The following is a 27,949-nucleotide window of genomic DNA, read 5'->3' as shown; positions in this document are numbered from 1 at the left end:
TTAAAAATTTAAGTACAAACCCAAAACATCACTATAACAGCTAAAAGAAGGATGGTTAGTGTTGTTCTTTTGTACAAAAATAGAAAGGCCAATATTGTTCAAAAAAAGACCATCCTTCCTGAAAGTTTGAAGAAGACATTTTTATGAAAAAGAAATGCAAAACAAATCAGTTATGGGAAAATATTTCTCAATGTTGTGCTTTTTATAGATTTATTATGTTTATGGAAAACTACTAGAAAATAACAAGAAGCCCTGCGGTACCTTAGAGATTAACAGCTATTTTGGAGCATAAGCTTTTGTGGGCAAAGACCCACTTCATCAGATGCACGTGACAGAGCTGGTCTTTGCCCACAAAATCTTATGCTCCAAGATATCTGTCAGTCTCTAAGGTGCCACAGAACTTCTTCTTGTTCTTGAAGATACAGACTAACACGGCCACCTCTCTGATACTAAAAAATAAAAATAAGTAACAGGTGACCTTTTTTTTTTTTTTTTAAGTAGGAAGAGTGCTTTTACACCTTCTGATCACAAACCTGCTCAATATTAGGACTGATGTTAAGAGAGCTGGATCCTCATATGAAGTGCAGCATCACGATTTCTGTGAACACGACTCTTGCTGAAACCATCCACATCTACTCTGATTGTTTTGGCACAAACAGCACAACAGCTATGCTAAGTATGAATGTGTTAAAAATACGAATATACCGACAATCTAAATACCTTAGAATTTTTGATACACACGATTTCATATTTAACATTTTAGAAAGAAACAAACTGCAGCTGCTTAGCAGCTGACCTTTCAGTCATGGGCACATGCACAGAGAACCTCCTCTAGGTCACACGAATCAGACCATAGTCTTAAAAAGATTTTATTAGCAAAACACAAAATACCTACTTGGAAAGTATACCTGGTCTAACTAAAAGGGCAGATTAAAAACACAGAGAATTTATTCCATAGGATTCAATTAAAAGTTACTGTGTATGGTAGGTATATCAACTAGCCTGAAAAGTGTCACACCAAACCCAAAAGTAAAAAACTGCTTGTATCTGCCTAAGCATCCCCTTTCTGCTTACACTCCTGTTATTCCAAAATTCCTCTTGAGAGATGGCTATCACTTAACACTTCCACGCCTGGTTCCAGACGTAATCCATCTCTGTATCTTTCCTCTGGCCACACAAAAGACTCACCCTTCCAATCAGAAGAAGAACCGATTTAGTTCAAAAATCCCCTTCTCTTCTCATTGGCTCACCTGGCTGCTTGCCAACATTTCTTGGAGATTTGCAAGAACCCACTCTCTCTGGGTTTAAACAAGGAGGCTGGCTGAGAAGGGGAGCTGCGACTGAGGGCCTACTTTCATTCCTTGCTTCGTTGACACATCCAGGCAGAGTTCCTCTGGGTGGCATCCACTGGCTTCCTTGACACCTTTGGGGAGCAGTGGACACAGTCCAGGACTCTTTGTTCAGCGTCCCTGTCCAACTCCCTCCTTTTGGCCCTATGACCTCCATGGCCATCGTTCTTTTTAGTTGTCCCCAAGTTTATTTGGGGCCTGTGTTTTTAGTGGATCCCCCTTGTAGGGAGGATCTGGTAGCTTGTGCCCACCCATGTTCTTAGTCCCCAGTAGGATCTCTGGGTTTAACCCTTTAGAGACCATTTAGTTAACCGAATACTGGGATATCGAGAAAAGGAGTAGTAGCCCTCCCATCCCTCACGGGGGCCAAGGACAAGTGTTTCCATGCCCTGCAGAACACACCAGAGCAGTTTCTTCCCATAATTAATCCTATGACTAGAGCAGAAGCTTACTGAGAGTGAATTCTAAGGGACCGACTGATTCTATTGGTGGTAGGTGGATGGCCACTGGTGGAAAATTGTCACTACTATATAATGTCATTATAATTTGTTACAATAGTTTCTGAGAGCCAGTATTATAGTCCAGGGCTGTTGTGCTAGGTGCTGTACAAACAGGGTCCCAAAAGCCAGTCCCTGCTGCAAGTAGCTCTCAATCAAAGTAGAAGCTAATGTTTCCAGAAGTACAACATTGCAATCTGTTTTACACATACCTGGTCCAATATGGACCAAAGAGCAATGGGGTCCAGTAGAAATTCCCAGACAGCTGGTTACGTATTTGTGTCTAGAGAGCTCAGCACAATGTCTGAGCAGGAACTTTCAAGCATGTTAATGAATAAATGGAAGTTCATGTTTAGTCACTGAGTGAAATCACGAGAATGAAGAGAGTACAAATAGCAATGGGCATTTAGGAATCATTTCGCATGAGAGGCAGCAGATATGGAGACTAAAATTATACTGATGACAGTCATTAGAATCCAGTGAAATGTGATTTTCAGAGGTCTCCAATAACTAAACTCATCTGTTCTCTGTCTTTCATCATTCACGCTTTTCTATAGTAGATGAGACTCTTCCGAAGAAAACAGTGTTGGTGGCCATTTCCCATAGCCCCATGGTTAAGGCCCATCTCTCTGGTCCTCCTTGTCATATGCATGGGCTGATGAATGGGTTTGCTTTCATTCTTTCCCCACTCTGAAAAGTGCATCTCCTCTTGCCTTTGTTCAGCTGCTATTAACAGAGGATTTGCCATGGTCTTTATTAGTTTCCTGAATAGGCAATGCATCAGTCCAGGTCACCGTATTCTGCATCGGCTCTCCCTCGGCCTGTATTACAGGTGTTGCCTTTCAAACATGACAATGACATTATTATGAACATTCAGTTACTAGCAACTCAATGGCTGGTACATTTACCTATTACCTGCTAGAGTTCTCTTTCTTAAGAGTTTGTTTTCTTATTAATTTCAATGAATTATACTTAATATACAAGTTGAACCTCTCTCATCCAGCATCCTCAGGAGCTGACCAGTGCCAAACGAGAGAATTTGCTGGACCACGGGTGGCCAGTATTGTCTAGCAGCAGTATCAACACTTCCACTGCTTACCAGCCTCTTAGATGACATTGGCCATGTCTACACTAGCCAAATACTTCGAACTGGCCATGCAAATGGCCATTTCGAAGTTTACTAATGAAGCACTGAAATACATATTCAGCGCCTCATTAGCATGTGGGCAGCCACGGCACTTTGAAATTGATGCGGCTCGCCGCCGCGCGCCTTGTCCAGACGGGGCTCCTTTTCGAAAGGACCCCAGCTACTTCGAAGTCCCCTTATTCCCATCTGCTCATAGGAATAAGGGGACTCCGAAGTAGCCAGGGTCCTTTCGAAAAGGAGCCCTGTCTGGACAAGCCGCGTCAATTTCGAAGTGCCACAGCCGCCTGCATGCTAATGAGGCGCTGAATATGTATTTCAGCGCTTCATTAGTAAACTTCAAAATGGCCATTTGCATGGCCATTTCAAAGTTTTTGGCTAGTGTAGACGTAGCCATTTAGGGGTAAATTACAGCTAAACAACAGCACAGAACATGGAGAGCCATGACTGGTGACCGGAAACAAACTTTATGGGACGGCAGGAAACTTGGCCACACCAAGAAAAGTAGTCATCTGGCTAACAAAAATCATGCTAGATCACAGACGTTGCCAGGGGAGAGAGTTCTGGATTAGAGAGGTTCAACCTGTAGTTTCCCACATAGAACAAAAGTGTAAATTAAACTGTCAGAGATTTTTTCCTATAAAAATTGTCTAGTATTTGCAGGGAAGATCTTAGACTTTACAGCTAAGTAATTTCAGATCTTCTTAAAGCATGCAGTGCCACAAAGATACAGATAAACCTCGTACAAAACAGCAACTATTCTAGAGTTGTCCATTTCCAAACCGAGTATGTCGAAAGGGAGACAAGCAGTGTTCCCTGTAAGCTGACCACTCAGGTGGCCACCTAGGAGAGATTCAGGTGCTGCCCAGCTGATTAGCAGAGTGCCCACAGCCACTCATAGCCAGCAACTCTGCCTCGGTGTACAAAATAAACTTTATTCTACTCACAGGTAGAAAACACAGAGGGACTACTGGAGAAAAGATAAGGCCACATTTTTTCTTGAACCAACTTCTGCGGATGGAAGAGAGAGAGACTTTTTAAATTCCCAGAGCTCCCCTGCAAATCTGGGGAAAGTAATGAGCGTGTAACACAGAAATACAAGGTGGGACAACTTGTTCAGCATAAGAGGTGAACACATGTTGCAAGAAACCACTTAAGCGAAGTGGGCAGTTATCACCAAGACAATGCAGGGTCGGTAGGTTATAAACTGTTGTGATGACTAGCGTAACTACTTTCTCTTCTCAGTCCAGGATTTTTACTCTCTAGCAGATTTGTGAGTTACAGGCAAGGCTACATTTGACTACACTGGAAAAGCTGCAGCAGCGCTTTAGTGAAGACATGACTATGGAGCCAGGAGAGCTTTAGCTCTCAGGACTGTTAATTCACCTCCATAAGAGCAGTAGCTGTGTCGATGGGAGGAGTTCTCCCATTGACACAGTGCTGCCCACACGTAGGTTTCGGTCAGCACATCATTCAGGGATGGATTTTCACACTTCTCAGCAATGTGGTTGCACTGATATAAGTTTGCAGTGCAGACTTTGCCTAAATCACACATTCGTCCTGTGTAGATTTCCTCTGAGGATGAGAAATGATAAACCTGACATGAAGGGATTCCTTTATGAAAAGTGTTCATCCATGAATGACAGGCTGTTCTTGTCTCTTGTCATTTTTCTAGTGAGATTCATTTCAGGGCTTAATGATTGTCTGATATCATCCATACAGGTGCTGGGGCAGCCGAGGCACTCAATGAGCTACACCCAAATCTGTCCCACCTAAAGAGAAGCTCTGTGAAAATTAAAAGCTTGTCTTTCTCACCAAGAGAAGTTGGTCCCCTAAAAGCTATGACCTCCCCCACCTTGTCCAGCTAATGTACGTTAGGCGGTTTGAGAAATATGTTCCGGGTTGCGGCCTGAGAGATTAAAGCGCCAAAAGACAAAGGAAAAAAATCAATTTTAACTTCAGATATTCAAGATTCTTTTGCTTTAAAATTGCTATCACTCAGACTGTAATTAAGAGTATTTCTACACTACTGGGAAGATCAACCCAGTCAAGGTCAATCTTCCAGAATTCAGTTTTGCACTTCTAGTAGAGATGCATGAAATCAAACAATCTGGGGTCAACAGTCGACCCTGTCCTTCCTCTGTGTGGATGGCCAGTCAAGAGGATTACAGATAAGTCAATTCTAGCTATGCAGTCACCAGTTAGAACTGCGTACCTGCAATCGACTTAACTCCATAGCGTAGACCAAGCCTAAGAGACAATTAAGCCATTTGTTTTAAAGGTTCATTACTTTGGGGACATCTTCACTACAGGGAAGACTGACCCTGCTGCACTTGATCTTTTGGAGTTCGATTTAGCGCGTCTGGTAGGCAACCATCCTTAGAAGAGATAGCATGGAAGCCTGAATTAAGAAATGTCAAAATTAGCTATGTAATTAACATAGCTGGAATTGTGTATCTTAATTCAACCTTCCACTGTAGTATAAATCTGCCCATTGTTTGGATTAGAGATACCCATTTAGTGGGGATCATAAACCAAAGGCATATTTAAAGCTAAATTTTGCACTCCTATGGTACCCCCCACTCAGGGCTCTCAAAGCACTTCATAAACATCATGGAGCAAATTATGGTCTAGGCAAAGTGCAGGTAATTGGTTCTGCTGCTTTCAGGGCTTAGCCCAGCCACAGAATGGCTGTGGCCACACTAGCCCCTCCTTTTGGAGAGGCCATGGTAATGAAACACTTCAACAGATGCTAATGAGGAGCCTCATTAGCATAATGGCGGTCAGGTGCGCTTAGAAAGTGCCGCTTTCTAAACGCACACTGCCCGTGTAGCCGGGGGCCTTTTGAAACGACCTCCTGATTTCGAAAGCCCCTTCTTCCCATTTGGTTTTGAAGCGTGTGCGGCTGCCACTATGCTAATGAGATGCTGCTAATTAGCATCTGCCAAAGTGCCTCATTACCATGGCCCTTCCAAAAATAGAGGGCTAGAGTGGCCACAGCCTACATGTATGTGTCAGTGTAGGAGAAAAGCAATTTGCACCTACTGAGCCAAGTTTTGTGGAATACCATAAAGTAGGTATGTATCCCATTTTAGAGATGAAGAAATTAAGATGCATTGGTCCAGATCCTCCATTGAAATCAGGAGCCTAAATACCTTGACAATCAGTGGACATCCAATTTAAGAGCCACTTGTGCTAACCATGTCACTTCAGTGGGGACTTTACAGCTTTTACATACACGCACATGCGTGCACATACACTTTTACCATTAAGTAGACCCCGTCTCAGTTGCTTCTGAATAGTAAAATAAAAGACGAGACAACTCACCTCTTCCTTCTGTGCAACTGCAAAGAAAAAGAAACAATCTTGTCAGAATACTCTACTTGCATTTTGTATTGATGTGTTTATGTATGATTGTCCCAGGACCAGCCCCAGGCCTTGGATGCACCCCCAGCTCACTGTGATTTAGTGGGGGACATACTGCAGGCCCCAATAAAGAAGGTTCCCTCTTAGACCTGAGAATAGTGCTCACGTCATCCTAGATACACAAGAGGGCACAACTAAGGCACTTTTTTCTGAAGCAGTTACCACTAAAGCATGAACTTCTGTTTCATTAACAGCAAACAGAAAAGGGATTTTCAGGAGCAGATCTCAGATACAAGGTGGAAAGTTCAAGAGAATGGGACCAGGTGGCTTGCAGAATGTGAACAGCTGGTGCTTTTACCACTGCAGAACCTGGCCTGGGAAAAAGGACAGTTTAGGGCACAAGCTGGGATGGGAGAAGATGTTCCCAGCTGGGCAGGGAGCATGTGCACTGTAGTGGGTGCTAGAACACAGCACCATGGCCTGGGACCCTGCCAGTTCATCTTGCACAATGGGTGCAATTGAGGGCTAGTGGCCCTTATGGGCAACCTTTTACAGAAGGGAGATCTAGACCAGGGGTCAGCAACCTTTCCAAGGCAGAGTGTCGACATTTGACCTTTTGACATATATGTACATGGTCCGAGTGTTGGTGATACATTTTAAAGTCACTAACGGTCCTACTTAAACAACTGCTTCATTAATAAATAAATGAAGATGTGGAGCTTTACCATTTAGATGGTGGTTGGTAGCATTAGCTGGTCTTTTGTTAATCCACAGGCAGCCTGGCTTTGAGCAAGCTCACGGCTGCATAGGTAGGAGGAGCAAGGCTGAGCTGCCTTGCGTGCCACTCTTGGCACCCATGCAAGGGGCTGCTGACCCCAATCTAAACTCTCACAGGGATTCTAGGTTTGAAGAAGCTGATCAGGTTACAGGCTGGTATGTTTCAGGGAGAATCAAAGATCACTGTGCCAAATACTATCTCTGCCAGTCTGACACCTTTAGAGACCTTTTTATGGGTTTCTAAGGTTCCACGCGTTTCTTACTGACCTGGTTTACAAGCTTTCCTTTTTCTCTTCCTCCACACAAAATACATGGCTCCAAACACTGCACAGACAATGAAGATGACCAAAACTATCACTGCTACCACTGCAGGAGAAAGGCCGCGTTGCTCACAAACGGCATCAGAAGTCAACATCCCAGGCTTTACTTCTCTCATCCCTCGTTCTTCACACCTATGACAAAGGCAGATATGTTACTGAACATGTCAGTGTGTCCACGGCCATCTCTCTCTCAGTGCGCTTGTCATTTCATCATCTGGATTCCTTAATACAGTCAGATCAAATGTTGTAAGATCCCTACCTGGATTCTTGGCCTGATCCTACACCCTGTAGACAGGACAACCTCCCACTCATTTCAAAGCTGCAGGTTCACACCCTTGCAGGGGTAGAAGCCTGGACACTGAAAAATTATGCTTTAAGGGCCCAACTTGTTAACAGAACATAGGATTAGTTATCAGTGCCAATACACATGATAAATATGTTGCATGAACTTTAGATGCTTCTTGCTGCTCACATCTCAGTGCAGGGTTCTGCGCTTTTATTGCCCGTGTCGCTGACATACCCAAGCTGCAAAGAGTGGGGCTCCCATGCTGACATGAGTACTCCTCAGACTCATTGTGACCAAAGCCCGATCAAGCCAAAGGGCCAGATTCACCACTGCTCTACAGCCCCTTTGCATGGGACCAAGGAGCAGAGGCTGGCCGTGGCTGGAGATACATTGGCTGACGTGTAGCAGGTATGGCCAGCGCAGTTCCAAACACCATTAGTGCATCCTACAGGGCCATGACTACTAGCAGGCCTCAGAACTGACCTAGCCTATATCAGAGGCTGAGCTGGCCCTCAGCATCCATGGCAAGGAGACGAAATGCCTGTAGGCCTTGGTGGATACTCAGTGAAGAAGCTGATTTTCAGCTCTTAATTCTAAGATGTGTCATGTGTTTTGCTGCATGGGTTGTGGCTCTCTGGCAGTGGAACAGGGGCTGTCATATTGTCTGGGTGCCCAACCCCAGTCTGGCATGGGGCCTGGTTCCACAGAGCCCTCCCACCATGTCAATGTGCTCTGTGCAGTGAGGAGGTGACAGAAGAGGCTGCAGTTGGAATCCGCCAGCCACACCATGTCACATTTCCAAACAGCCCTGAGGTTAACCCAGCCCTAACGGATAGAGCTGGAGTGCAGAAAGGGATTCCTCCGCAGCTCACAGCCTTACTGACTTGGTTCCCAGCTGCTGAACTTCAGGGCATCACTAACCAGGACTGACATAGCTACAAACTTCAGCAGCAAAGAAATAACACTGATTACAAACAGAGAATGCAGTGTATGGCATCAATACAAGGGAAAAGGCCATATGAGGTCATAGTCACCTACTTAGTCCATGGCTGACAGAAGTGGGACATGTTGGTTGCCGAGAAGGTTCCATCAGAGCAATCCTCACATTCGTTGTCTCTGAATTCTGTGCCTGTAAAAACAGGGTAACACAACTGGATTCTCTCCCAAATGTGTGCTTAGGAGCTTTGATTTCAGAAAGCTCTCCAGACACTTCTCCCCAACATCACCATGTTTCACAGCCATCTCAGACTAAGAATTTGCATTGTAAGAATAGACCTGAGCTGGTTTTATTCCTGAACTGTACTTAAACACTTCAGTACTCCATCAAGCACAGGCACACAGGCCATCTCTATACATGCCACTTGTTCCGAAAGCAGCTAATGAAAATTTTCAGGAAGACAGGGCTTCCACAAGGAGGATTTCCTTCCGGGAGATCCCCCTGGGGCCACGCTTCTACATGTTGTTTTGGAGTCCAGAAGAGCTTCTTCTGGACTCCGAATCACGTGACCGTATGCTAATGAGGCACTGGAAATTTACATCTGAGTCTCATTAGCATTTTCTGGGCTGTTCATTACCATGCCACTTTCAGAACAAGTGGCATGTGTAGAAAAGGCCATACAGAAAAATACACTCCTGCTGATCCACAGACCTGCCACAAGGGCCAACTTCTTAAAGGAACAATAAGAGTTACAATAATGGTAATGAGTTGTGTAGGCAGCACAAAAGCTGCAACAGAATGCAGTGGTGAAGGGGTTACATGCCCAAACGACACCAAATAAGACAGTTAGAATCCAAAAATATTTAGGACTTATCCTGCCCATGCTACCAACTTATGCCCTGTTCAGTGGTTACAAGCTAAGCAGGTGCTTGCTGGGAGACATGGGTGAAATCCAGGGGCCAGGATTACACCCCAAAATGTGTCAGGAACTGATGCTGCCACCTAATACTTCTACTCTAGGTGTTCAAACACAATAGTGATGGGTCATGTAAACAGACAACTAGCCTGAGGTCCCTGAGTCTTTGAAACCCCATGTACACATCTAACCAAACTCCTATTTGAGCAATTATATGCCACTTACTTATGTTTCACCTGTAATTAAGTGAATATCACATTCTTCAGTTTCTGACCTAGCCTGGTGCCAGGCTGGGAACTCTTGGATAGCTGTCTTCTACCCACAGAGGGCTGATTTCAGGGCTGGACAAAATGATGCCTGAATATAACCTGGATGTTGTGTAATTTTGGGGGTGAAATGTAAGTATAATAGCTGCCACAGGACACAGTCATCTATATGAAGTATTATTCTGAACCCTCAATTTTGTATGGTCCTAGTAGAGGGAAGCGGTGATCGGGGAAACTCAGGTTTGGGCATTGGACTTGCAGAAATGTGTTGCACAAATGCTCTGACTACTCTTGTATTAGACGCTGCTTTTGAGTATTTCTTTCCACATTCACCCAACTCTCTTTCTTGCGCACCTTGGACACAGACTCTGAGAGCTTTAAACAATACTGCATTGCTCTAATGAAACTGGATGATTTTGGAAAGGATCCAATTCTGGGGTTTTGCTCAGTTGACTTTCTTTAGCCGTGTCTACACATGCACGCTACTTCGAAGTAGCAGCACTAACTTCAAAATAGCGCCCGTCACGGCTACACGTGTTGGGCGCTATTTCGATGTTAACATCGACGTTACGCAGCGAGACGTCGAAGCCGCTATCCTCATCGGGAGATAGGAATAGCACCCTACTTCGATGTTCAACGTCGAAGTAGGGACCGTGTAGTCATTGCGCGTCCTGCAACGTCGAAATTGTGGGGTCCTCCATGGCGGCCATCAGCTGAGGGGTTGAGAGACGCTCTCTCCAGCCCCGGAGCTCAATGGTTGCTGCGTGCAGCGGCCCCTTAAAGGTCCCCTCCCCCTCCCTTCCTGTGCAGGAAGCTGAGGGAACATGCAGGCAGCAGCTCAGACACGTGGCCAGCCTGCACGTCCCTCAGCAGCCACACGACCCTCAATGGCCGCCCGGCAGCCCCCCCAGGGGACACCCCCCAAGGGGAGCCAGGGCAGCCAGCCCAGCCAGGCAGGCAGCCAGGCTGGCAAGCGGCAGCGGGGCCCCTCCTGGACAGAGGCCGAGCTGCGGGACCTGCTGGGGCTCTGGAGCGAGGAGAAGGTGCTCCAGGTAATGGGGAGCAAGAGGCAGAACGCGGATGCGGTCGCTCAGCTGGCCGAGGGCCTGGCCGCCCGGGGTCACCCTGCCTGCACTCTTGACCACGTCAGGAGTAAGGTGAAGGAGCTGCGGCAGGGTTACGCCCGGGCGCGGGATGCAGCCGGACGATCTGGGGCCGCCCCCATCACTTGCCCCTTTTACAGGGAGCTCAGGGACATCCTGGGCTCCCGGCACACCTCCTCCCCTCCGGCCATCCTTGATACTTCGGCCGACGAGCCCCAGCAGGCCCTTCAGCCGGAGTCCACCCCAGAGATAAGCCCCGCACCCCGGGGGCTCCCCCCGGAGCCCACCCCCGGGCCATCGCGGCAGGAGGAGGAGGAGGGGGGCTCCTCCTCCGCAGAATCCGAGCTGCAGATCCTCCTCCTGCCATCCCGGAGCAGCAGCTGGGCCTCCGCCCCCCGGGGATCTCCGGACCGTGGGAGTGGACCGACAGGTATGTGTCCCCCTCTGGTGTACACCCCTGGGCTTGAGGGGCGGGGGTAATAGATATGTGTCCAGGGCCCCCCACATGCTCACATGGCCATGGCCCCAAGGACAGCAGGGCCATGTCCCTCACAGCAGTGCATCAGCCCCTGCCCCCCCGCACCCCGCATGACAGTGCCATGCCCCATCCCCGGGGCAGGGGGGAGTGGAACCTCGAGGGGCCCCTGGGAAGAGGGGGTGGGACACCCCGCAGCAGCAGCAGCAGCAGCATGTGATGGAGTGGGGGGAGTGCAAAAGGGAGACTCAGGCTAGATATGAGCAACAAGAGCCGAATAGCTCCCAGGGGCAAAGGATGATCCTGGGGCTACAGCTGGCAGGTGACACCTCTGCCCTGAACAAAGAGGAGAGAGGAGCCGAGCTGGCTTTGAATCGGGGGGGGAGGGGGGCCCACAGGTAGAGGCTAGGGGAAGGGAGAGCTGGAAGGCAGCCAGCCTGAGGAGGGGGAAAGCTGCATCCCAGAGGGGTACCCCTTGGGGTCTTCTCCCCAGGACGGGTTGGAAGGACTGTCTCTTCTGACAGCTGGTGCTGTCACTCCTGGGAGAAACTGAGCATCTGTGGCCTAAGAAACCTCTCCTGTCAGACCCTGCGGAGTGAAGTGAGAGTCGCTCCCACCAGGGGACAGGATGCAGTGTAGGGGGACCCCTGAACCCCATCCATCACAGCAGCATCTCCCGGGGACGGGGATGGGGGACGTGCAGCACAGGGCTGGGGGGACAAAGGCCACGGCTCGGGGCCCACACTAACGCCTGTCTCCATTCTTCTTCCCCTCCTCCTCTCCTGTGTCCCGCAGCTGCACCATCGGAAGGGCCGGAAGAGAGCGCCGGCGAGGCATCAGTGGTCCCGGAGACCCCTCCGGGGCCATCGCTCCAGGCAAGCCCCTCAGCCGAGGACCGACCGGCCCCACAGCAGGCTAGACGGCAGACCCCGCACCACCACCAGCCGACGGCAACGGACTCCCAGCTGCTGGCTATCCACCGTCGGCAGCTGGAGGTGGCGGAGCAGCGCCTGCGGGTGGAGCAACGCCCCCTCAAACTGCAGGAGTGAGCGCTGGCCTAGCGCCAAGAGGCATGGGGGGCCTACATGGACACTTTCAACCGCCTTGTGGACTACCTGGCCCCCATGCCGCACCGGCTGCCGCAGCGCCCGCCCTGACTGCTCCACCCGCCGCACCACCTGCTTCTCCGTTCGTCGCCGTCCCGTCCGCCGTCGCCCCGCCATCCACCAGCGAGGGCCGGACTGCTGAGGGACCCCTAGAGCCAGCTGAGACTCGCCGGGCATATCTTCTGGTCCGCCCCGCCCCCAGCCAGCCCCGGACAGGGCTGCGGCCGCGGCGAGGCTCCCGGCCGCCCACGCCCAGTGCCGGACTTTAGGGGCATGGGGCCTGGGACGTGGCCCGCCCCCACCCTTGTATATAGTTGATGTTTAAAAAGGACGATGATGGACAGTTTTAGTTCTCTTTTTTTGTGCCCCCCTTTGCCCCGTTCCCCGCCCCCATGTAAATAGTTCTCCCCTTTATCATCCCTGGTTTTCTTTTTAGTGAACAAACTTTTTTTTATTACTATTGTTTTCTTTGTACACATTATTTTTGTTACACACATCTTGTATATAGTTTGTTCTTGTTTTAATTCTAGTTCCAAAAAAACAAAGTTCTCAAAGAAAAACCAGTTTAAGTTCAGCCACAAGTGCGTGCTGTCATTTGTCCAGGAAAAGTGTGCGGGGCGGGTGCGGTTGGGTGCTCCATGGTGTGGGCATTGGGGCAGGGGGTGTTGTGGAGGAAGAGGTGGGCAGTAGGGGGCCTGGCAGAGTTCACCCCGCGGCCTCATCATCGAAGTGGGCCCGCAGGGCCTCCCGGACCCGGGTCCCTTCGGAGTCCGCCTGGCGACTGGGGGCAGCGGGTGGCTGCACGTCGGCCCTGCCGGCCTCCACAGCCCAGCCCTGAAAAAAGGCCTCCCCCTTGCTCTCCACCAATTTGTGCAGGGCACAGCAGGCACCCACAATCAGGGGGATGTTGTTGGGGCCCGCATCCAAGCAGGTCAGGAGACATCTCCAGCGTCCTTTCAGGCAGCCAAATGAGCGCTCCACCACCTGGCGCACGTGGTTCAGGCGCTGGTTGAAGCGCTCCTGGCTAGCGGAGAGATGGCCCGTGTACGGGTGCATGAGCCAGGGCCGGAGGGGGTATGCCGCATCTGCGATGACGCAGAGGGGCATGGTGGTGTCCCCCACAGGGAGCTCCCGCTGGGGGATGTAGGTCCCCGCCTCCAGCCGGCGGCACAGGCCCGAGTTCCGGAAAACCCAGGCGTCGTGGGTGCTGCCAGGCCAGCCCACATAAATGTCCTGGAAACAGCCCCGGCTGTCCACCAAGGCCTGGAGGACCACAGAATGGTAGCCCTTGCGATTGATGTAGCGTCCTCCACTGTGATGCGGGGCGCGGATGGGGATGTGAGTCCCATCCAGAGCCCCGAAGCAACTGGGGAAGCCCAGGGTGGCAAAGCCCGCGATGGTGGCATCTGGGTCCCCCAGCCTCACGAGCCTGTGCAGGAGCATGGCGTTGATGGCACGCACAACCTGCAGGGAAAGCACATGGGAGAGCACCAATGAGGGGTGAGCAGGGTGTGCGTGGCCCTGCCCTGCCCTGCCCGGGCCCCCGTCCCCTGCCCTGCCCTGCCCTCCCCCCTTGGGTCCTCTTACCTCCATGAGGACAGCCCCGACGGTGGCCTTGCCGACACCAAACTGCTGTCCCACGGATCGGTAGATGTCGGGAGTGGCCAGCTTCCAGACAGCGATGCCGACCCATTTCTCCACAGGGAGGGCATGCCACATGGCAGTGTCCTGGTGCCTGAGTGCGGGGGTGAGCCACTGGCACAGCTCCATAAATGTCTGCTGGCTCATCCTGAAGTTCCTGAGCCAGCTGTCGTCGTCCCACTCCTCAAGCACCAGCCACTCCCACCAGTCAGTGCTGGTGGGGTAGCTCCACAGCTGTCGGTGTGTGAGGCGCAGGGGGGGGGGGGGGGGGCGGTGCTGCAGGGTTGGGGGTTGAGCCCTGCTGCCCTGGGGGCAGCTCCTCCTCCGGTGTAGCAAGGAGGTGCTCAGCTGCCTCCCGTATGGCATGGATCAGGGCGAGCCCTGCTCCTGCCGGGAGGGCTGGGTGGACCTCTGGCTGCTGCTGCTGCTGCTGGGGGTCCATGCCTGCGTCGCCCGAGGTCTGTGTGCCTATGGCTCCTCAGACCGCGTGCTGTGCAGGCTGAGTGTGTCTGGGAGGGGCCCTTTAAGGGAGCGGCTAGCTGTTGCCCCCGAAGCGCTAGTCCACCCTGTGACCCTGTCTGCAGCTGTGCCTGGCATCCCTATTTCGATGTGTGCTACTTTGGCGTGTAGACGTTCCCTTGCAGCGCCTATTTCGATGTGGTGCTGCGCAACGTCAAAGTTGAACGTCGACGTTGCCAGCCCTGGAGGACATGTAGACGTTATTCATCGAAATAGAGTATTTGGGCCGAAATAAGCTATTTCGATGTAGGCTTCACATGTAGACATAGCCTTTGTGTGACACACCCCACTGCAACATGCTGACTGCATTACTCCTCCACTGGCACTGTGACACCAGGGGTCCACATTTTCAGTGCACTTCGCAACATGCTGCCTTAGGAGTTTTTCAAATGAGGGCAAGCGGGTTTGGGGAATTTCACTTGCTGACATATCAGGTCAACTTGCAGCCACTGCAGTAATTACTCGGGTGGTTCATGGCTCCAGCCAACACAGACACAAGTAAGTCTAGAAGGATAATTATCAAAGCCACGGAAAGAGATGGGGGAAGAAGGGGAGTGTGGGCACAGCCTAGGACACAGCAGGAGCACAGGACAGATGCAGGGACTTGGGAGGAGGGTCATGGGGTGGAGGGCTGGAGCAGACAGGGGTGTGGAGCACCACCCAGGCCTGAAGAAAGACAGCGCCTATGCACAGGAGCCCCAAAGAGGGCAGTGTTTGAAGAAAGGGATGTGTTTAGAGCATGGGTTGTCCAACCTTTTGGCTTGCCTGGGCCGCACTGAGTGAAGAGGAATTGTCTTGGGCCGCATATAAAATATATAATATAGTTAATGTATATAAATCACATAATAATGTTAAAAGTTTACGATCTTGTGGGGCCGCATTACTAGCTGTCCAGGGCCGCATGCAGCCCGCGGGTTGGACATGCCTGGTTTAGAGAGAATTCTGTGCCTGGGGAGCTCTGTTTCTGGTGTGCAGGTTGAAGCCAAATTCACACGGCGCTCTGCTGCCATGTAGGTGAGCTAACAGTATGGGTGCATACAAACCCACTGCCCAGTGCAAACTGCTCCATGTAACAGCTTCCTGCTGAGTATCCCACAGCAGGCTGAGGTCATCACAGCCTGTGACCCACTAACTCCTGAACTTGTCAGACTTGTTTAGGAGGGAGAGGGCACCTGTGTGTCTGGCCTGGAAGGCTGCAGAGCCCAGCTATAGACAGGACCAAGGGCAGAGAACAGTACATTCCTGAGTGGAAGATTTCAAGCAGGTTTCTTATGTTCACCCCTCAACCTCCCTACCTATATTGAAGAAGCTTCCTTTTGAAGAAGCTTCTTCTGATTCAGCTGTGGCAGTGTGCCAGGGACAGAAGCAGTCAGGACCAATGCTGTAAGCCCAGGAGAGATTCAGGTGCCACCCAGCTGATTATCAGGGCACTTCACAGCTGGTAGCATGTATTTCTACTGGTGGTACACATCTGCACACACCTTGGTGCTCATAACCAAATTTATTCCACCCAAGGATGGAAAAAACTAGTGAGAACACTGGTGAGGACTCAAACCATTTCTCTCTGGAGATTAAAACCAGTCCCAACATGCTGGTGACACACAACTCCACTCATCAGCCAGAAACATTCTGCACAGTCCCAGGGTGGTCCCATGCAGGGAGAAGACCTCCTACACGTCTGGCCAGGCACAGAAGGAAAGCAGTGCTGTTGGTCACAGCGCTTATCTGGGCATCCATCCAGGTCAGCACATGCTCTAACATCGCCCTGCATGACTGTGTTCGCAAAGCAGTCACACCCCCTTAGTGAGGGGATCCATCTACAGCCCAGCAACCCTTCCGGCTGCTTCCCCAGCTCACCAGCATTAACTCAGCATCGTCTGGATTGTGTCCCAGCCACGCTGCCCTGCCCCAGATTCAGTCTGTGACAGCAGGGTTTTGCCTTACCTTGGTATTACAGCAGTTACGTTGCCTTACCTAGTTTTTTCACCTTGGAGCCTGGGGGGCAGATTGTGGAGGGAGTGCACGCTTCACACTCCCCATCTCCATTGTGACTGCAGAAATCTTCTGGGGCGCAGCCACACACGGTGTTCTTCGTATATGTGCATTTCTCTTTTACGATCAGTCTGGCTCCTAAATGAAAATTACATCATGCACCATAAATATATTAACATGGGAAATAAACAGAGCAGATACAAAAACTAATGTGCACCCCCAGCCCTTACTGATCTACTGGTACAGGGCACAGGAGTAAAGGGGCTTTGTTATAATTAACAAGTGTTGCCACGGGAACAGCACCAGCTGGAGGCTGATTCTTGGCTGCTCTCCACCCTGTGTCATAGAATCACAGAACACAAGAAATGGAAGGGACCTCGAGAGGTCATCAAGTCCAGTCCCCTGCTCTCACAGCAGGACCAGGCACCAGCTAGATCATCCCTGTTGGATATGTATCCAACCTGCTCTTATGTATCTCCAATGATGGAGATTCTACAACCACCCTACACAATTTAGCCCAGTATTCAACCACCCTGACAGGAAGTTTTTCCTAATGTCCAACTTAAACCTCCTTTGCTGCAATTTAAGCCCACTGCTTCTTGTCCTGCAACTGCAGGCAAAGGAGAAAAATTTTTTCTCTCTTCTCCTTGTAACACCCTCTCATGTACTTGAAAGCTGCGATCACATCCTCTTGCAGCTTTCTCTTTTTCAAACTAAACCCAATTCTTTTAATCTTCTCTCATAGGTTACATTTTCTAGACCTTTAATCATTCTAGTTGCTCTTCTCTGGATCCTCTCCAATTCTTCACAACTTTCCTAAAAATGTGGTGCCCAGAACTGGACACAGTACTCTAGTAGAGGCCACTCAGCAAAGAATAGAACAGAAGAATTACTTCCCGTGTCTTCCTCACAACATCCCTGTTAATGTATCCCAAATTCATGTGTGTTCCCACCCCCCCCAGCAGTGTCTCACTGTTGACTCATACCCAGCTTGTGGTCCACTATCACCCCTAGATCCCTTTCTGCAGCACTCCTTCCTAGGGACTCACCTCCCCCTTTCTAGGTCTGAAACTGACTGTCCCTTCCTAAGTGGAGTACTTTGCATTTGTCCTCATAGACCTTCATTCTCTTTTCCACAGATCATTTCTCCAGTTTATCAAGATCATTTTGGATTCTGACCCTATACTCCAAGGCACATGCAACCCCTCCCAGCTAGGTATCATCTGCAGAATTGATAAGCATTCGCTCTATGCTATCTTCTACGTCATTGATGAAGATATTGAACAGAACTGGACCCCAAACAGACCCCTGTGAAACCCCACTTGTTATTCTCTCCCTGCATGACTGCGAACCATTAATAATTACTCTCTGTGAATGGTTATCCAACCAGTTGAGCACCCAGCTGATAGTAGCCCCATCTAGGTTGCATTTCCCTACCTTACTGATGAGAAGGTCATGCGATAACTTTATTAAATGCTTTACTAAAGTCTAGGTACACCATGTCCTCCCCTTCGCCTTTATCCCCAAGGCTTGTAATCCTAACAAACAAAGCTATCAGGTTTGTTTGACATGATTTGTTCTTCACAAATCCACAGCTGTCTGTTACCTATCACCTTATTATCTTCCAGATGTTTACAGATGGATTCCTTAATTATTTGCTCAAGTATCTTTCCTGGCACTGAAGTTAAGCAAACTGATCTGTAATTTCCTGGGCTGTCCCTATTTCCCTTTTCATAGATGGACATTGTATGTGCCCATTCCCAGTCTTCTGGAATCAATCCTGACTTCCATGACTTTTAAAGGTGCTAGCTAGTGGCTTGGATACCTCCCCATCAGCTTTTTGAGTAGTCTAGGGTGCAATTCATCAGGCCCAGGTGACCAGAAAACATCTAAGTTTTCGAAGTAATTTTTTTTCTTTCCTTATTTGAACTGCTTGAACTACCCCATTGCTGCAAGCATTCACTCGTTAGGCATCCAGTCTCCATCAACCTTCTTGGTGAAAACTGAGACAAAGAAATCATTATGTACCTCTGTTATTTCTCCATTCTCAATTATAGTTTCTCCCTCTTCATTAAGGAACAGGCCTACACTGTCCTTGGTCTTCCTCCTGCTTCTAATATACCTGGTGAATGTTTTTCTTATTTCCCTTTATATCTCGAGCTAGACTGAGCCTATTCTGTGCTTTTGCCTTTCTAATTTTGCACATACCTTCCTCTGTTATTTGTTTATATTCCTCCTTTCTACTTTGACCTAGTTTCTACTTTTTGTACAATCCCTTTTTGATGTTTAGGTCATTCATGATCTCATGGTTAAGGCAAGCTGGTCTCTTTCCAAACTTCTTGTCTTTCCTATTCAGAGGAATGGTTTGCTCTTGCATTCTTAGTCATGTCCCTTTGAAAAACTGCATGTCTGTTTATATCTCTGCAAAGGGTGCATGCAAAATGCCACCCATTCAGTGTTCTCTGTCAGCTGCAGTTGAGATCATGCTTTGCACCCACTCAACACTCATCTGTATGGGTATTTTGGAGTGGGGGAGAGCTGTCTTAACACCTGCCACACAAATCCTCCTCCTGAGGCTCAACTGTTCTTCATCTCCTGGGATGGCCATCTGAGACCTGAGGTAGTTGATGTGTCACTCCAGCCTCCTGAGGTAGGCCAGTGTTCCTCAGCTACTGCTCAGGATCTGAGATAGGAAGGGGAAAGTTATGACCTTCACCGACTGCAATAAAGATCCTGAGCATGCAGTGCGGCTGAGCTACAACAAAGGATACCATCTGATACATAATGTGGAGTCCCGTGGCACCTTAAAGACTACCAACTGTATTTGGGCATAAGTTTGTTTTTGCTAAAATGGACTAACAAGGCTACCTCTTTGATACTCATTTGAAATATTTTATTATAATTAGCGTTTACTGTGGTTGTTCTACTTCTGCTAAGTCTAGAGATCCACTTTCCTACCGAGAACAATCTCCCCAGATGTTTCTATAGACTTTAATCAATGGAAGAAGTCAGACTAAAAGCCATGCACTGTGCAAGAAATCTCCACTTCAGTGATTTGCCTAAAGGTTGGAGGGGACTCAGTAGAAGAGCTGTGAGCTGTTTTCAGGTCTCTTGACTTCCAGTCCTGTGCTGTATTCACCGCAGCTTTTGTGGGTGTGGGGCAAGGGAGACAACTTTTAAAAGGCTAATTAAAAATCTACCACAACACACGCAGCACCTTCCTTACCTGCATCACACACTTTACATCTCATACATTTTGTTAGGCCATTGGGATGCTCTGTGTACGTGTCACTCACACAAGGTATGCAAGTGGTGCTGACGTTTGGTTTACAATGTGTGAGCACTCTGCTCCCTAAAGCACAGAAAACAATTAGCTTATGTGTAAGCTAGGCTAACATATTTAATGTATTAAGACAGAGACTACAAAAGCAGGTAATGATGCATAACAAATGCACACATTGTGTGTGTGAATTTTAAATGTCGTGCACGTCATCACTAGAAATAAAAAGCAAAGATCCAAGAAATACATTGCAATACTGGCAACCTTCTACTGCTGTGCAACACAGAAACAATATTATAATTCACACCCCTCCCTTATGAGTTGCACTCCTAGGATAGCCATGCTTAGACTCTGTGTAAGAGAGCATGGGAACTATGACAGACGCCCTTTGTGCCTGGTCAGGATCTTGGCCTTTTAAAAATGCAGCTTTTAAAAGATGTGTCCCCCGCTGTCCCACTCACCCATGGTGTTCCAAGGACTGGGGCTGCTTTGGCTATGCTGCAGTGCCCCCTCCCACAGCAGCGCCACAAGCAGGGAATTTCCACCAGACCAGGTCCCTGCCGTTCCCCCCTTAATTGGTTAACCACTTAAACAGTAGGTTCACCTTCCATTTAAACTGTTAGCCAATTAACTGGGCTTTTACAGCCCAAGCCAACAGCTGGTCCTTGCTGGTCTGACCTCGGACAGGCCTCAACAGGGGAGGCAGTGATGAGTTACCAAGAAAGCGACTTGCTCAAAGTATCACAGTACATCCCCTGGATCTCCCACTTCCCAGGTCTCAAGAACCATCCTCTAAGTCTCCTCCACTGACAAGTGATTTATGAGCAATGTATGTTTACATGAACAGATCTGTGTCCTCACCACCAGTTCCAATTGCAGTAATAGAGGATGAGATATCTGAGTTCAAAGGAGGCCAGACAACTGGACTCTCTAGGAAAGGGTCTTGATTTTTTAAAAGAATCAATAACATAGACCTACCTGGACTGCACATGGGACAGCATTCATCATTTATCTCATATTCGCCTGGGAAACACATTGCCGCTGCGGAATGAGGTACTTGTGTGATCAAGCAAATGCAAAAAATCTATAGGGAAGCAGAGAAGGAAGAGGTTCTGATTTGCAGCACAAAAGCAGATGGGGCGGCGTGGGGCTGGCAGCACCAGAGCACTGATTAGTGCTTTTGCCTCATATCCTTTAAATTCCTATGAGCTGGGTAAGGATTCGACGGTGACAACGCTCCTGGATCACTGGGCTCTTGTGTGTATGAAGCAGTTTCCATCTCCTTCCCCTCCCCCGCTTCCAGCTACTTCCTCCTCAGACCAGCAAGAATATTAGGTTAGGGAGAGACAACTGAAAGCAACAGCTGTGTTCAGCATTCAGGAAGTGCTCAGCACACTGCAGGATCAGGCCCCTTTTGATGCCTCCTTGGCTGGAGGGCACAGCTTTCACATACTGTATATTATTCAAATAACTTCCTTGCCCTACGACTGTGTGTTTCAGTCTTGTGAAATTTGCTCTCTCTTGATCCTAAACAAAGAGCTATTAAAATAAGGAAACCAAGAATATGGTTACAGCTAGTTAAAGCCTTCCCTAACCCCATCTCCTTCCTGGTTCCTCCTGTCACATGTAAGCAAGGGAATGGTCCTGCCAGCGAGGGGAACTTCCCTGGTTTCCACACTAACGTGAGTGAAAAGGGCCAGTAAAAGGATCTGAACCCATGGGCAGCAGATATAAAGGGCAAAGGTCGGCAACCTCTCCCCTCTTCCTATCCCTATTCTGACAGCTCCTGAGGGCTCCCACAGCAGGCAGCTGCACCCTGCAGACAGGTAACTCTTCCCAAAAGTAACAGAGAGTAAGCCGTGCTAGGCTATATAATATAAAAAAAAAAAAAGCAGTCAAGTAGCACTTTAAAGTCTAACAAAATAATTTATTAGGTGAGCTTTCATGGGACAGATCCACTTCTTCAGCCATACCAGAACAGACCCAATATTTAAGGCACAGAGAACCAAAAAAAGTAATCAAGGTGAGCAAATAAGAGAATAGAGGGGAGTCAGGAATTAGATTAAGCCAAGTATGCAAAAGAGCGCCTATAATGGCCCAGAAAATTCACATCCCAGTTCAAACCATGTGTTAATGTGTCGAATTTGAATATAAAAGAAAGTTCAGCAGTTCACAGAAGAGATCGACTCCTTGCACACTACAGTACAAATTAAAGATAGTCACATTGGGTAGCGTAGCCATAGCCTGTTATTTCTAAATAATAGCAGTTATTTCAAAATTAATGAGCTGTCATCTACACTACACGTGCTATTTTGAAATAAAGGGTGTGTTATTTCAAAATTGGTAATCCTCAAAGGACGTGTCTACACTTGCATTTCTCTTTTGAGAGAGACACGCAAATGAGGGAAATCGGAAATGCAAATGAGGTGCATATTTACATATCTGGTGCCTTATTTGCATATTCTTCTTTTGAAAGAAAGAAAACAAAGTAGATGCAGCTCTTTTGAAAGTAAACCCCATCTATGAAAGATCCCTTCTTCCCTTTTTTATAGGAAGAAGAGTTCTTTCGAAGATGGGGTTTACTTTTGAAAGAGCCACGTCTACACTGCTTTTCTTCTTTCAAAAGAATATGCAAATAAGGCACCAGATATGTAAATCTGCACCTCATTTGTATTTTTGATTTCCATCATTTGCATGCCTCTTTCGAAAGAGGAATACAAGTGTAGAGACAGCCAGAGTGAGAGGAATAACTCTTATTTCAAAATAACTATTTCAAAATAAGTGCTGTTTACGCAGGGAATAAGGGTTGTTTCAAAATATGGGGCCTCCAGCTCTCCCCAGGGTGCCCTGCTCTGCCCTGCTGGCCGCTCTGGCCATGAACAGGAAACCTCAATGGTCTCCCCTCACCTTGAAGGCACAACAGAGTGCACAAGGGTATGTGCAGCAGCAGGCTCACACCCAGCAACCTGGTCACTGCTCACACGTGGCCCAGAATGACCCCTCAAAAGGGCTCTGACGTGCCCCGCAGGAGCCTGCCCAGGCCCATAGGAGGCAGGCACCTTCCTGGTCGGGTGCAGAGATCAAGAACTCATTGCAGTCTGGGGGAATGAGACCATCATCCAGGATCTCTGTACCTGATGCAAGAACATGGCCATCTATGCCTGCATGGTGGATGCTCTGGCCTCACAGGGCCACATCTGCACACAGGAGAAGGTCAAAGAGCTCTGCCAGACCTACACCCAATCCAGAGAGAGAAGGTCCAGGTCAGGGGCAGCACCCACCAGCTGCCACCACTACAGCAATACGGACCAGATCCTGGGGAACAGGGGGGTCTCATCCCCACCCCTGGTCACTGACCCCAGCTTCGTGCCTGTCGTCGAGTTGGAGGCAGCCAGTGACAACGTAGTGGAGGAGGAGATGGTGGAAGATGACCAGGATCTGGACAAGGTCAGCCAAGTGATCAAGAAGACCAGAGGCCCGATGGGTGGAGCCATCCCACGTGTTGTCCAATACAGGTGAGGGACCATCAGGTGAGTGCCAGCACCAATCACCCACACAGGGGTAGAGGGGCTGGCCAGATGAGCTGGAAGCTCACTGCTCCACACCTAGCCCTGGCTGGCTACGGAGCATGCAGCAACTGGTGCAAGTGCGACCACATGCCATGGTGCTCCTGGGCATGCAATCCCAGGAGGCTGCCACAAGTGACCCCTGGGCTATTAGGCATAGGGTGTCCGGAGGGGGCTGCCATGCTTCTGACCCTGGGGTGGAGACACCCTCCCGCCACAAACCACCCCAAGAAGATGGCAGGGGACAGTGCAACTCACTTATGCCCAGCAGTCCCTCATCTGGCACACCGGCATGCCCACAGCCACATGTCAGCCCCCACTCCAGAAGATATCAGGGTCCAGTGTGCAGAGCGCACATGGCCTGGCTCCCAGTACGATGGCTACAACAGAGCTGAGAACTGCTGCTCTCAGCTTGCAGATGGCGGCTGGTCTTCAGGCCCTGTGTCCCCTGGGATGACTGACCCTCTGTCCTTATTCTCCACAGCCAGACCAGCTGCAGTGGGGGGCACCCACCAGATCATGGTTTCTTGCCTCATCACAGTCCTTGCTTCCTAACCCACTATCGCTTCCCCTCCCCATGGCAATGCCACTCCATCACAGCCAGGGTAGCCCCAGTCTCTGGGGATCCCTGACCAGGGACACTCCAGCAGGACACAGCAGCCCTGGGCCCTGGCACGCTGTCTGTGGGAACACTCCAGCCCAGCTGGGTGGAGCCACCTTTCCAGCTGCCCTCCCCACTCCAGGCACTCCAGACAAGGATTGCTCCAGCTTAGCTAGAACACCCCTGTCCACAGCATCCCTACAGCACTGAAGCAACCCACTGCCCGTGCACCTGCTCTAACCCTTACCAATTAACCAGGTAACCATTAACATCCCTAAGGCCTAGCCTTCTGAGACTGCATAGAGAAGTCAAATTTAGATGACCAAATCGCTGGAGTCTGCCGCTCACCCTTTGACCCGCTACTTCACTAGTTCCTCACTCCCCCTCCCCACATTGTGGGTCAAACTCTGTTCTCATTTAACATGTGCACAATTTAATTGGCATTTCTCTGGCTAGAATCCAACCATAAGACATGATGCTCCACTCCTGACTCACTCGAGTCTGTTTGCGACTAATCATGTGGATCACAGGGATGGGGCTGGATTCATAGGCAGTGGCCTTTCCCGTTTCAGCTAATGCAGCCTTCTGTTTTGATTTTTCTAAATCCCAAAGCAAGGGGAATACCCAAGGAGCCACTTGGAAATCACATTCCTTTCTCTTCCAGAGACTTCTCTTTCCCTGTTATCTATGTTGGATTTTGCTGGGTGCTCTGAGTACAGTTGAAATTAGAATCAGTTTCTGTTTACACTGACATCCAAAATGGGACGGCTGAAATACTATTGCCCATCAAATGGCCTAAACTGAGACACAGCAGCACAATTTCCAGATGGACCAAATGTTATTCCCTGTGTTGGCCAGTTCCACGGTCAGTACGACCACAGAGAGAAACAGCACATACAAAACAAGTTATGGGTTTAGAGCAGCAGCTTCAATGCAACACACCACAAGGAGCTTCTGTCCATTTAGAATCCTCAACCATTCCCCCTTTCAAATGACAACTACTGGGGACAGGACTCTTTGTCTATAATCAGTGTCTGTAAAAAAAAAAAAAAAAAAAAAAAACAAGGTTTGCCGGCCTACATAGTGGCTCTGTCTCCACTACCACCTTCCTTCAAAGGAAGGATAGTAGAGTGTTGGGAGTTTACTAATGAAGTGCTGCTGTGCATAGGCAGCACTTCATTAAGCAAATTCCCCCCTGTGGCAACTCCGAAGTTTTAAACTCCTCAAAATTTTGAGGAGTAAGGGGACTTCGAAGTACCAGCGGGTGCACTGTGGCTAGACACCTGCCAGTACTTTTAAGTTTAAAACTTCAGAGGTGCTGGGGGGGGGGGGGGGGGGGGGGGGGGGGGCGATTTGCTTGATTAAGTGCTGCCTATGCACAGCAGCAGTAGGAGCAGTAGTAGGCATCCTTCAGTCTGCACAGACTATGGATCGCGCCCTTTAAAGTTTCAATTGAGGACTTAATTTACAGAATCTATTGTGACTATGAAGACCCACATGGGAGTGACAGTCCTTGCTGCATCTCTTGCAGATGTAGTGGGTGTCTAGCAAGTCCTTATTGTGCTTTCTGTGCGCTCGCTTCTCCTCTGCTAGCTGTCTGATCCTCATCTCGCCCTTCTGAAGGCCCTTGTGTAACCCCTGCCTCCATCTGCTGGGGTCCTCTGCTAGTTCTTCCCAGTTGTCCAGCTCGATGTCTACCTCTCTGAGGTCTTGGTAAACTCCCGACACCCTAATTACCATCTCTCCTTCGAAAGAAGGTGGTAGTGTAGAAAAGCCCAATGAAAGGTCAGCTCACTGAGACCTACCAAGCTCCAGGCTGAGGATCAACTGCTCACAACAAACCTAAATCTCTCAGCGGTACATTTTCTTACTAAATTGAGGGGGAACGCTTGTATTTTCAAGATGCACTCTGCAGTGTATCCACCAGATGGTGCCCAACAGCTTCCCAAAAAAAAAGACTTTGCTGAACAAAGAAAAACAACTGCAAACTCCCGGGGGGAAATGGTGTTTGGTTTGCACGAATAAAAAGAATAAATGTATAAAATGCAGTTTCCTGAGATCTTATTAGTAGTAACACGAGCTCCCCACACTCCTTCCCCTTCCGTCCGCTACCCCCACGGCCACCTGGGCACCCCCAAACCTCCCGCAGGGCCTCAGTGGTGCACACTACGCAGGCCCGACCTGCTTGGCTCTGTTTCAGGACTTTTTGTGAGCCACTTACCCAGCCCATGGTCCTGAGAACAGACCTCGGCGTGTCTCTGCATCTGCCACGGCAGCGCATTGAGTCTCCGGCCTCCTTCGCTCAGCGAGGCCTTCACGGCCGGATCATTGCTACAATCCTGCCCCAAACAGGCCCGGCGCCATCGCTCTGTCTTCCGGTCTCTGCCCCACGCATCCACCTCCCTCTTCTCCCGGGAGCCCCCCCCCCCCGGGCACTCCAGCGGGCACAGGTCCGAAGTAGGGTCCAGCTCAGGTTTGGGATCCAAGCCCGCAGCCCAGAGAACAGCTCAGACGCAGCTCCCCCGAGCAGCGAAGGGGAAAGTGAAAGCGAAAAAAGCACAGCAACAATTTCCCAACAGGCGGGTCTCTGCATCGCTGCTCTGGGTGTGGAGGCTGAGATCCAACTCACAGTGCAACGGGCATTATAAGGCTCTGTGCACAATGCAGGAAACTCAGAAATAACTCAGGCTGCTGCTGCTCCACCACCATTGTCCCGTTGGAGGGGAGGCAATGAGGATAATGAGGCAACTCAAAGCAGCTTAATTCGATGCTGATATGCATATTCAGTGCCTCATTAGCATAATAGCAGCCAGGCGAACAAATGTGGTGGTTCAGACTGACCGTGAAGATGGGGGCACCTTCGAAATAAGCGCTCCACTTCGACATTCCCTTACTCCCGCACAGCCAGATCTACACTAGGAGATAAATTCGAATTTACAGCACTTAGTTCGATATTGCCAAGTGATGGTCTTTCCTGGAAATACCTTTCACTCGATTTAGGGAGCACTAACATCGATATAACATCAGCGGAACCTGCTGGGTGTAGCGTCAAGTTGAAAATTCACAAGTTCAACTAAAGGCCAGTATGGAAGTACCACCTCTTCAGACTGAATTTATTAACCTCCACAGGTGTCCCATATGTAAACCACAGTGCACCTCAGTACTCCACTCTGGCCGCTGCTCTCCAGGTGCAAACATTAAGTAACAGGAAGAGTGTGAATTTCAAACTGGGACCAGGAAGGCTGTGGCTGTGGGCCCATGTTTGTATGAGAGCCTGAGATATGTCTTTCTTTCTTTGCTATTAGCACTCTGGGTGCATCTACCTATTACAACAGCCCCATCACTGAGTTTGTGGTCCTGTCGCTACACTTGGTATTTTTTTCTGTGCTGCCTGGCACCAGCCGCTGCCCCACCGCACCACGTGGCAGCAAGGCTGTTGTGGGGGGTCATGCTTACATAAGAGACCGAGAAATTCTCCTCAGTGGTTTACATTTATGTGCACCCCCCTCCCTCCTTCACAGGTGCCACGCAGTCAGGGTCTTTCCAAAGCTCAGCGACATCACGTGGGTAGCCCCAGCCCAATAAAAGGACATGCCTGCCATTCGGTGCTGACCATGTTGCCAGGCAGCACCGTGTCCTGGCTTGCACGTGGCTAAGCTCCAAGGGTGGGAAAGATTTTGGGGGGCTTGCAGCCACCAGGAGAAGTCTCCCCCAGCAGCTAAGATTTTCAGGTGGGACTACTTCAAGTGGCCCTCCACCAAAAATATTTTCAGAGCCTTTCTGCCACTGGGGGGAAGTCACCCAGGTG

General features: G+C 49.4%; 1 protein-coding gene across 1 annotated transcript; it reads right to left on the bottom strand.

Moving 5' to 3' along the window:
* Positions 1–296: 296 nt before the first annotated feature.
* On the bottom strand, positions 297–26,849 carry TNFRSF14 (TNF receptor superfamily member 14). The gene is made up of 8 exons (XM_074975573.1): positions 26,363–26,849; positions 20,953–21,058; positions 19,921–20,046; positions 16,677–16,832; positions 8,778–8,868; positions 7,401–7,585; positions 6,318–6,334; positions 297–2,685 (listed from the first exon to the last, which is right to left on the bottom strand). The coding sequence occupies exons 1-8, from the start codon at positions 26,420–26,422 to the stop codon at positions 2,566–2,568; spliced, it is 861 nt and encodes a 286-aa protein (XP_074831674.1). The 5' UTR covers positions 26,423–26,849; the 3' UTR covers positions 297–2,565.
* Between the last annotated feature and the right edge of the window lie 1,100 nt (positions 26,850–27,949).

The sequence above is a fragment of the Carettochelys insculpta genome, chromosome 23, assembly GCF_033958435.1.
Source record: "Carettochelys insculpta isolate YL-2023 chromosome 23, ASM3395843v1, whole genome shotgun sequence".
NCBI classification, from domain to species: domain Eukaryota; kingdom Metazoa; phylum Chordata; order Testudines; family Carettochelyidae; genus Carettochelys; species Carettochelys insculpta.
Note: the sequence above shows the minus strand (reverse complement) of the source record. Positions and strands in the feature narration are given on the sequence as shown.

What these genes read in the sequence shown, in the direction of transcription:
- TNFRSF14 (XM_074975573.1), bottom strand. Translation starts at nt 26,422, where the DNA reads ATGCGCTGCCGTGGCAGATGCAGAGACACGCCGAGGTCTGTTCTCAGG. An exon ending in TTCTCAGGACCATGGGCTGG is followed by an intron (nt 21,059 to 26,362) that starts GTAAGTGGCTCA and finishes GCTTCCCTATAG; the next exon opens with ATTTTTTGCATTTGCTTGAT. An exon ending in CTCCAAGGTGAAAAAACTAG is followed by an intron (nt 8,869 to 16,676) that starts GTAAGGCAACGT and finishes CTGTTTTTACAG; the next exon opens with GCACAGAATTCAGAGACAAC.